The 12,125-nt window shown below is 29.4% G+C and overlaps 1 protein-coding gene across 1 annotated transcript; it reads right to left on the reverse strand.

Moving 5' to 3' along the window:
* Positions 1–314: 314 nt before the first annotated feature.
* LOC130826149 (endoglucanase 24-like) lies at positions 315–7,932 on the reverse strand. Its single transcript, XM_057691708.1, has 4 exons — positions 7,297–7,932; positions 5,188–5,487; positions 3,794–3,955; positions 315–1,282 (listed from the first exon to the last, which is right to left on the reverse strand). The coding sequence occupies exons 1-4, from the start codon at positions 7,717–7,719 to the stop codon at positions 671–673; spliced, it is 1,497 nt and encodes a 498-aa protein (XP_057547691.1). The 5' UTR covers positions 7,720–7,932; the 3' UTR covers positions 315–670.
* Positions 7,933–12,125: the final 4,193 nt, after the last annotated feature.

The raw sequence follows: 12,125 nt of genomic DNA on the forward strand, positions 1-12,125 counted from the left end.
TTATTAAATAATGAATTTAATAGAAGAATATTAGAGATCATAAAAATCAAAAATATATTAAAGTAAAATTAATGAAAAAAATATGACAACTACAACTGTTAATAAAAAGATTAAAATGTTATAGTGAAGTTAGTAGAAAATATATAGGAAACCATTAACATTAAAAAAGTTAAAATGAAAATGAATAAGGTTAATCATATTTGTGACATAAATAGAAATTTCTTTAGGAAAACAATTAATAAAACAGCTAAAATAGCAAATGAAACAACTTTATAACATATTTAAAATATAATTAATATTAACTTCTCATTACTCCTTAATAATACTGGAGAAAATAAACAAGGCAAAATCACAATGATTTATTGTGATTTGTGAGATAATTTCCTTTCCTCATAGCCTTTACAATTACAAAAAAAAAAAAAAAAAAAAAAAAACACACACACACACAAAGTGCAAAAACGTGTATGAGAGCCTCTTCCTTCTTAGCTTCACACAAGATGAGAGACCGTTTTACGTTTTTGAATATGGATGATTATATACAAATTAATTAATTAATTCCTCCATTTCAGTTTATTTGTCACATTTTGAAAAAAACTTTAAAAGCTTTTAATTTAAAGTGTAACAAACAAACTGAAAACCCAAGATACTAATTATATCCCAAAATATATAATTAACTAAGTGGGTTTGGATTAGCAGCAAAATAAGCTAGGGCCCCCACAAATGGAGCATTAATATATGTAGTGGGCTCGGACTTTCTAAAATCAGCCCGATTGTCTTCGTACAAGTCATCTTCACCCGGCCCGCCCACTATAGCACCGATGTGGACATTTGGGTTGGGCTCAGATGAATTATAATAAATGGACCCCTCTTTGCATGCAATGGGCTGAGGGTGGGCCTTAATAGATGGCATAGAAGAGCCTCTATGATGAATTTTTTGAGGGTACTTAAGACTGTATCCTACCATGTAAGACATGCCCATAGGGTTTTCACCCAAAATGTAGTTAACCTGCCTTTGAGCAATTTTCCGGAGCGTCTCCGGGCCCACATTAACGGAGCCACAATTGACGGTTTGCGAGTTTTTGTCGAGGTATTTCGCGTATACGAGTAAGAGGAAAGAAAGTGTGGTAGCATGTTGGAGATTGCTGCCTCCTGGCCGGTAGATTAAGCCACCAGGGGTGTACTCAATGTGGTATGAAGAAGTTTCTGGAATTAAAGTGCACATAAAGCTATCTGCTGATGATTTGTATAGTTGGAGTGTATACAAGCTTCCTTCTAGCACTTCCTACAACATAACAAAAAATACTTGTGTTATTAATTACTTCTAATAGACACGGGTGTAACAAAATATAATACTTGATTACTTAGTAATTGAGGTGTTTAAAACAGATTCGATAATTTGATATTTATCCAACTTTATGATCGAGCTTGACCCGACTTTAAAAATAGATTTTTAATTGCGTAAAAAGTAACATGGATACAAAATTCGACTTTGAACCGACCCAAAACACTTGACCTAAAATCCATTCGATGACTCGAATGTACACATTTATTACTTGATAACAACAAACATAACAACATCATCGATTACAGCTACAACTATCCATACGTAAAATTTGTTTGAGAGAAGTGTAAGCTATTATGAATGATATTCTCATCAAATGCAAATCACTTTATATATATGTGTGTGTGAAGTGAGGTATCTCAATTAACTTTAGTTAATGTAATGGTTGAAGCTCCTCACGTGAGCGTAATTTGGGCTATGAGTGTGAATACAACACAAATTCTCCTCATTTTAAGTATCAACTAAAAGTTTAAACTGATGAATGAAATCCTATAATTTGTTATATACTCTATGAATAAAAATTAATTAAAGATGGATATTCGAATCTATTTTGAAAATTTAAATGTACAGAATCTATCGTTAATAACAATATTCATTAGTTATAAGTGGTGAGAATTCGTGACAAATATATATAGGATTGTAAAGGAGACAAATAAATTGAATTAGTCTTGTGAGTCCCTCCTAAGAGGTCATGACTAATGAAGCTTAAGCATCACACAAAAAAAGCAACTTATAAAGTAATAAATGTACAAGAAGCCATAGAAAGTGACTTAACAAAACATGTTCCCTAGGAAAAGGCTTTCTAAGCTTAATTTGATTTATGATTGTAGGTCCCATAAAAGGCAAATCAAGATCTAAGAATCATGGTGCATGTAAATTGCATGATCCAACACTTGGAGGAGTTCCTTCTTTCTTACATCATATGGGATAAGATTGATCAACACTTGTAGTATGCAATATGAGAACTCTAAAGGGATCAAAATAATTATATACTCCATCTAGGCATCATAATATTATAGAAAATTACATGTAAAACATTAATTTCAATGTATCAAACAACCATAATCTTATTACAAATTCCATATTAATTACCAAATTTTTAGAAAAAGTCAATTAAAATTAAGCCTTATTTCTAGGATGTTGTTAGGGGTTTTAAATAAATTTGTTACACTTCCTTAAAATTAGGATTTTAGTTATTGATGATAGTATAAATACATGTAATATGGTAGTTTTGTAAGATAGAAAAATCAAAAATAAAGGAAATAAATAAAAATTCTCTTTATTAATTTGAATCTTGGTATCAGAGCTCCGGTTAAATTTCAGGCGATCAGAAAACTTGGAGTTCATCATTTACCCAGAAAATGAACAATGCAAACGACCAACCATCCACAACTGTTACCATGGAGCAGTTGCCATCCACACCTGTTACCATGGCGCAGTTGATGCATCTGCTCTCCCAAATGAACACAAACAAACCCATTGAAACCATAAGCCCCTCCTAGTTTCTCACAAGATTTTACAAGAGTGGGCCACGGTGAAATTATGAGATGAATTGTCACGGTCTAATATGGTATCAGACCCAAAGGTGGTTCTGGTATGATGTAGCTCACATGTGAGGAGAGTGTTGAAAAATACTTCACATTTGAGACAAGATCCCACGTCGAAAAAATAGTAGGGTGTGGACTTGCATGTATATTAGGCGGGCTAATACTCCTACTACTATATGGTTTTAGGAAACAATGAACCTCACCAAATGTATGTGCAAGTCAATGCTCTTGATCCGTGGGTTTGTAGGCTCGAGCCCACGAGTGTTCCGTGTTCACAAGAGTGGGCCACAGTGAGATTATGTGATGAATTATTACGGCCTATAATACAAATAATAATATAACTAAATTTTAGTAGAAGCTTTTGTGGAAAAATTAATGTGTACAATCTTAAAGCTTAGTTGTTACTTGTTAGAATCGTGTGAATATGAATATCGCATTCGCTCAAATTGGAGCCGAATCGGTCTAAATAGAACAAAGTTAATGTAGGATCGTTCGAGATCCATCAATGTACAAATAACTTGTTTTTTTGCTCTTTTTTTTTATTTTGCATTTTTATTTACGTAGTAAAATATGATAATAATGCAATAAAAAAAACTTATATTCTTGTAAAATATTAATTCATATTATTTTTATATATTTATTATCATCCTTTTATGAATTTAATGAATAAAAAAACTTCATTACTAACATATTAATGTTATATATATATATATATATATATATATATATATATATATATATATATATATATATATATATATATAAACTTTGATACTTTAATGGTTGTAATTCACAAAAAATAAGCATTGAAATTATAATTCGTAAAAAAATATTAAATTTAGGATTATAATTCGCAAATTATTCAAAAGCTAAATGTGTAAAATAAAAATTAATTAGCAATTACCTTAGAGACTAATACATTAAGGCCAGCATGTTTATTATCCCATCCAAATTCATTAATATTGTCATCAGCCCCAAGAGTATGGGCATTGCTTCCCACATAATTAAGGTATACATCATCTTGAGTAGCCCTTCTCAGCCATGCTGCTCCCCATAGTAGCTCATCCTGCCCATATATTACAAATTTTATTATTAGTATCATGCGTTATTTGTTACTCTTTCTGTCTCTATGAGATAGCATCATTTGACCAAAAAATATAAAAGCTTTTTAAGTTAAATAGTGCTAATTCAGGGGACAAGACAATAGAAAACAACAAATAAATTAGGGAGTACTATTAAGTTAGTTATTCAACAACTAATTAAGTTGATTGGACACTTTGATAACTCATATCATTATTTAACTATTAATATTGTACCTAAAGTACTGTTTAGTCTTGTCAATAATTATATATGAATCTCTTCGATTTACATCATCTATTAAGATGTAAATCACTATCAGAAGATAATTAATTTTATTTCAGTTGGAAAATAAATATTCTTTTCGTTACTTTTTAAATGTTTTATTTGTTTGTTTTGGGTTACTATTCATCAATTACTTTCAATTTATATTTTATTTTTAATCCATACATTAAAAAATAGTCAAATGAGATTGTATTTGATTCGTCTCAATATAAGGTTTATTAATATCTAGCTTTTATAATTTTTAATTATATATAATTATTGCTAATTATTGCTATTAATTATTAAATTAATACATTGACAAACATGCAAAAAGCAATAAAATATTTAAAATGGAACAGAAAGAGTATTATTTTTTCAAATAAGTTATTGTAATCCATTCTCAATTAATGATCATCTTCTCTCAACATATACACCCTATAATCAAAAAAGGTCTAGACTTAATTTGCAAGTTATTTTCCTTATTAAAGGTAGGTTAAGAAAAGGAGCTGGAAACCTAGAAGGCTATATGAGGACAGCGAAAATTAAATTCATATTTGTGGTATACACACACTCTACTGAGATATAACTTAAATTCTCTTTTTCTTTAAAAAAAAGTTCATTATTAAATGCTTTATATTAATTAACATACACAAATTCTCAAATGAGACGATCTCATGGTAACATCTAACTATTTGGTTGATCTAACTTAATGTACATTTATTATATTAAAGTGATCACTTATAACCTTAAAGTGATGACTTACAATTTTAAAGTGATCACTTTTTATATATTTCTCTTAAAGCGATCACTTATAACCTTAAATTGATCATCTACAATCTTAAAGTGATCAATTAAAAAAATAAGTTAATTATATATAAGCACGTATCGTAAAGAGACGGTCTCATAGAATGAGTTATTGATTAACATAACCCTAAATTTAAGTTAAAGTATACTTGCCTGATATCCATCAAAGTCGCAATAAAAGGGGCAAACACCACCTCTTATATCTGAATTATCACTATAAGCTCCTCTATAACTATCAGCAAATTGAAATGCCTTGATAGCATTTCTAATCAACGTTTCCGAGTAGCCGGGATCGGCTGATCGGAACGCCATTGAAGCGGCTGCCAAGGCTGCCGCAGTCTCTCCGGCTACATCGGAAGCCGGATTTGGTGCATCAACCACATAGACTGTCCTTTTAGTGTCCATGTCCTCCGGCCTCTCCCAACAATCATGGTCACTAAGAGGATCACCCACCTGCATGTACGTGCACACCATTAATAAGGAATGTTTACGAGAATTAAAAAAAAATAAAATATTTTAAATGATAAACATATTGTTTTATTGAATAATAAATTTGATGTAGGAAAAGTGGAAATTATAATCATTAAAAAATATTAAAAGAAAGTTAGTGGAATATATATAAGGACCACAATTATAAAAAAATGTTTTAATAAAGTTAGTGAGAAAAATGTAGAAATCATAAATATTATAATAATGTCAAAAGAAAGATATGTGGAACTTGGAAGATATATGGAACTTGGAATATATGTTTGAACCATAAGCACTATAAACATTAAAATATCAAAATGATGATGGAGAAGTTAAATTTTGTCTAAAATTTGTGATATAAAAATTATTTATGAGAACAAATAAAATAACTCAAAATGACAAATAGAACAACTTTAAAGAACAAAAAGAATAGTATTTATATTTCTTTTTTCTTTTTAGTTACCGGTTAGAACGTTACTTAAAAAAAAATGGGATACATACTGTCATTAAAACAAAATCTAATTTTCGCATTTCCTCTCAAATTACATATTAGTCTCCAATTTATTCTTTTTCAATTATATGAAATGGGCTATAGATAAATCTAAATATTTACCCTTTAAATATTAATGATTTTATCTTAGGATTTTATACACCAAAAGTGCAATTAGCAATGCAATTTTACCAATTGGCTCATTGCATGGTAACAAACACTTCAAAACTCAAGATGAGTGCTAAATTTTCTAACTATGGCCCACCCGTTCAACTTTATGGTTTATAGAACATTTATAGATAAAAAAAAAAAAAAAAAAAAAAAAAAAAAAAAAAAAAAAAGTTGAAAATTACAGGTACACAAGAACCATGACATTGTCTAACCTCCTCTAGTGAAACTAGTTTGGTTAATCCCACTATACTTGTAAATTGATAAGAGTACAAAACTGATCTTAATGCTCCTTTTAAGTTATTTACCTCCAATACGGTTGTAGTCTTGTAATTAGTTTTTCAATTTGTATACTTTCTTTTTCTTAATTTCTGATATTAATTAAAATAAAATATTTAAATATTATGTCGTAAATTCAAAAAGAATTAATGAATGAATTCATATTAACTTCTATTATAAACAAAGACTTCATGCATATTAGCTATTGCTCCTATTACAAATGATGACCCGTTACAACCCAAAATAGATAAGAATATGATAATTAAATGAGTAGTATCAAATGTACATATAGTCTTATCCTATTATTTATATTTTCCATTATTTTACTTGTATACAAATTTACTTTTGTTTTATATATTATTTTATGATATTTAAAATATATACTTATGTAGAATTTTATTTTATTTGTTGTCACATATATAGTTTTATGATATCACATTTTTATAATTTTACTTATAGATAAGTCTTTTACTTAATAGATAAGTCTAAATATAAATAATCAGACAAAAGCATAATACTTTATACAAGTATTTAGGTGCAAGTAAAAAGAACTACAAGTATTTTATAGGAATCCAATGAATCCTTATAAAACGATGCTTGGGGTTCCCAAAAGTGCCATGCAATTTCAAAGTACTATATTACAAAAATAAATTTTTAAAAATAAAGAATAAAAAACACAAATTATCAAATGACACGGTTGTATACTAAGACTATTTCTATAGCGCTGATTTATGTACATTCAATCAATTAAAATAAACATTACTAATTTTAAAATGATTAATTATAAAAATAAACTAATTAATACCCAAACTTATGAGAAACTTCTCGTACAAGACGAGCCGAAAATAAAATATTACCTGAACATAGATCCTATTAGGCTCAGCAATGGTCTTAAGGAGGTAATCAGTGGCCCACTTGATAGCAACCAAGGAATTCCTCAACTCATTAAGAGGCATTATCTCCCCAAATTCCACCACACTCCATGCTAACATTGTAGTGGTGAATGCCATTGGAAAGTTAAACTTAACATTATCACCGGCGTCGTAATACCCGCCGGTTAGGTCAAGCCCTTTCTCGGACCCATCCCCAAGACCCGAGTGAGCCCGCCACCCGACCCGTTGGTCTTGGGGAAGGTAACCCGACCTTTGACCCTCAAAGAAAATTATACATTTTGTTAGTGCTTCTTGGTAATCATGGTAACAATATACCAATTTTTGCTTTCTACTAAAAATTAGTAGCAAAAATGTAACCAAGAAATTACAATAATTAACGTTTTTCATTTTTTTTTTCTTTGAATATTATGGGTGGTTTTTGGGGGTTGTTTGTGTTTGTTAGTTGGGAGAATGAGGAAATTTGATTAAAAAGAGGGGGATTTATATTGCCAAATTTGGTGGAGTTAGTTGCTGTGTAACTTTCTCATTGGATTTTATCGCAGTAACAGAGCAAAAACACACTTAAATTTTAAAGGCCCAATCTATTTTATATTTTTTTATAACTTTAAGGTCTTAAAAAAAATAATTAGATTAAATCAGACTAATATTAACTGATATTTAAATACTCTTTATTTATGCGATCAGACACCTTGTATATTTTCAAAACCATCATGTTATTTATCATTATTTTTATTTTTTAAATTTTCTTTGGTTTATCATTAGGGGCATCACGAGCTAGAAAGTAGAAAGAGAACGAGTAGAGGTGGGGTTGGGTGGGGAAAGTTGTAATAGCCGACAAAATGGTTAATGTAATTTGTAAGCTCACATGCAGAGCAAATATGTACTTCTATATGAGTCACAAAAAAAATTAACTTAGATGAAAATTAAAGATTTTTTTTTTTTAAATCATGAAAATTTTAAGATTATAGTAGTTTACATGTGGGTCCAACAAATAACGAGAAACATACTTTTCGGCTCTACTTCCCCGGAATAGTTATGAGCTTATGAGTAAGATCAGACTCGGATTTAATTAAAATGTAGAGTTAGATCCATAATATCTAATAAAGTTTTAATCTATTTTTTTGTACTTTTATAGATCATGTTATAGATAAATTAGTGCTCTCTCCATCTCATTTACTCATACTATATTTTTTATTTTTAGTAGTTGAAATCATGATTCATTCGATTATATTTATAAACTTACTCATTTTTATTATCTTATTTGCACACGTATTTTTTTTTCTCGATTCTTTTACTTTTCCCTCATCCACTTCTTAGCAAAATACATATTAACAAATGTAGGCTATATCATTATAAAACATCCTTCATCCTCGTTTTTATTTTAAATAACACAAATTTTTAAATAAAACGATCTCATAGTGAAATTATCTTTATTGAATTAGACTATATATATTTAGTCAGTTAAAATAATCATTTACAATTTTATAATGGTCAATTAAAAAATTAAACTAGTTATATAGACTTGTTTCATCGTAATACTATTTCATACAAGACGAGTTGTTAAAGATATAATTGAAATAATCTTTATATACATCTCAATGGTGATCTCCTTTTGAGGCATCGAATTAATCCCATATAAGAGTTTTACTACCAAACGTCTTCCACGAAATATTAAAGATCATACACTGTTTTTCTCTTGGTGTTCCTACCATTACCATTTTGCTTCTCTCCTTTTTTTTATTTTTAGTTTTTTTGTTTTGCTTTATTTTGTAGTTGGTTCTGCTTATTTATTTATTTATATGTATTTAATTTATCTTTACCCTGTAACCACGTCTTCTTATCTTTCTCGAACGGGGGATTCTTTTGGCCGCGCTCTCCTTTATGGGTATGAGTTGCCGCCGTCCTTTCCTCCTCAAACCCTATCCATAATTTTTCTATAAGCGGAATACACTGAGTATGATGATGATGAGAAACTATTTTTCTCTTTGGTATAAACACACCAAGAAAAGCTTTGAACTATATTGGTGTAAGAGATACCTCACTTTCTTTCTAGCTTGAATACAAGTACCATTTTATATAACCACAAATCTATTCCCATCAATATTTGTTATTGTTGGAAATGAGTTATGATATTTGATGAAGAACAATAAACAAACTAATGCAAAGTAAACACCTAAAAAACAGAGCAGCAACAACAATGGCAAAACACAAGAATATATGACGTATCTAGTGATACCTCCCCCTCAAACAAAGTATCTTATCATTAATATAAACTCATTTACACTAATAACTAACCTTACAAAGCTTTAAGAATAATCTCCCAAAAGAAAGAGTGAACCTTTACTTCAATCTCTCACAAATATGCAAATACAAAGAGGAAGAACTCTTATGGTGTGAATCATAGTTTTTACTCTCTTGTATATGCCTCACTTTAAACCCCTAATGATGTTCTAAGACTCCTTATATAGCCCTAAAACATTTTAGAATAACCTAGGGCAAAACACTTAAAAGCCCAAACAAAACCGGATACAAAACAAAATCGTGTACTATGGGCTGCTGTACATTGCTCAACTAGTCGAGCGCCAGTTCTGAGCTCATTGGACAACTTCTGTTTTGTGGCTCGATCGAGCTCTTCATGCTCGACCACTCGAGCCACCTTCGAAACCTTCCATGAGCACTCTCTTGCCTTCATCAAGGCACACACTCCCACTTTGATCACTTCATCAAGTGATCCAAAACATAAGTTTCCATACCTGTTTGCATACACACTATCAGCCTCCAATGTGCAAGCCAATGAGTATGCTACGAGGTAATCAAACTCACCTCCATCATCTTGAGATTTGAGGCCTGACTCAACAGTTAGCTTACCCCAATCCCCATTCCATAATATTTTTTTCGTTCTATTATACTTATAATTGATAATGACATATATATATATATATATATATATATATATATATATATATATATATATATATATATATATATATATATATATATATATATATATATATATATTATATTCAGTTGTGAGTATTTCAAAATAAAACTAATAAATAGTAAAAGATAAATCATAATTTTTATTTTTCTCTTTTTAAAATAATTTTCTCATTTGTTTTTTTAAATACTATTTATAATTCACTTTTATTTTGCATTTAATTTTTAATTTATAAATATAAATATAGTCAAGTGAGATATTGTTTGATTCGTTTTAATGTGAAGGTTATCAATTTTTAATTTTTAATTTATTTTGCATTTAATTTTTAATTTATAAATATAAATATCAATTTTTACAATTTTTGATTATACAAAACTAGAGATATTACCGATTAAATTAATACATTAGCAATTTTGCAAAAAGCAAATGAGACATTAACTCTAAACCGGAGGAAATATTTTTTTAAGTGAATTGGAGTGAGTAATTTATTTTTCACTTAGCAGTTATAGTTATTATTATTATTATTATTTTTAATTTATTACTTGGTAAATGGCATTAAACTACTAATGTAAATTAGAAACAGTTCGTCTTGTATGAGACTGTCTCACCATGAGATGGGTCCATATAATTAGTTTATTACTTTAATTAATTACTTTGAGATCGTAATCGATCGTTTTAAAGTTATAAGTAATCAATCTAAAACTATAAAAAGTAATTATTTTAAAATTATATATAATCACTTTAACATTATAAGTACGCACTTTAAAACAAAAACATATATTAAACCAGCTCAACAGAGATAGTCTCACAACCATCTCATTTAAGAAATAGTGAATTAAAAAAAAATAGAAAATGACATTAAACCTTGGAATCGACAATCGAGTAAGATGAATATATGTGGGTAGGTCTTGTGAGTGAATAGCGGCTGCACGTGAAACCCAGTTTGCATCAGATCTTTTTCATTTGCTTCAGACTGACTTTAGACTCACTCACTGATTTCTCAACTATCAAACCACCAAACTCATCCATTATTATGTGCCTTAAAATTAATTTTATTAAATACTTTTACAAATTAAAATTAATTTTTATTTATTTTAACTAAGTAATATAAATTTTTCTGATTAAATCTGTGCTGATTGTAATATATTTGTAATAAATTATAATTACTGAATTAAACTGTCTTTTACGAATTGCAACTGATTTAAATATGATTGGTTTTTCTTGATTATAACTAATTTTTATAGATTAAAACTTATTTTACTAATTATGTTGATTTTGGTTTGAAGAAAAAATCAGAAACATCAGAGAAGGAAGGGAAGGAGAAGAAGAAGAGAAAAAAGAATGCTTATTTTTGAATTGATACAAGGATACAAAATTACATTTTTGATAAAGGGGAGGGGGAAATATATACTAGTATAAAGGAGGAAAAACTAATTATTATTTCTAACACCCCCCGCAAGTTGGAGGGTGTTAACATCCCCAACTTGGAAGTCAGATTTTGATGAACAGGCCCTGAAAGGTTCTTGGTGAAGACATCAGCTAATTGGTGTTTAGTGGGCACATACTGCAAACTAATTAGACCATCTTGCAGCTTCTCTCTAACAAAGTGACAATCAATATCAATGTGCTTTGTGCGCTCGTGATAGACGGGATTCTTGGCAATGTAGATAGCAGCTTGGCTATCACATTTGAGAGGAACAGGAACAATAATAGGTAATGTGAATTCATGCAATAACCTGGTAAGCCAAGCAAGCTCTGCTGTAACTCTACGCATAGATCTATATTCTGCTTCTGCTGAACTTAAAGAGATCGTGGCTTGCTTTTTACTCTTCCATGAAATGGGACTACCACCTAG

Source organism: Amaranthus tricolor, chromosome 1 (genome assembly GCF_026212465.1).
Source record: "Amaranthus tricolor cultivar Red isolate AtriRed21 chromosome 1, ASM2621246v1, whole genome shotgun sequence".
Taxonomy (NCBI): Eukaryota; Viridiplantae; Streptophyta; class Magnoliopsida; order Caryophyllales; family Amaranthaceae; genus Amaranthus; species Amaranthus tricolor.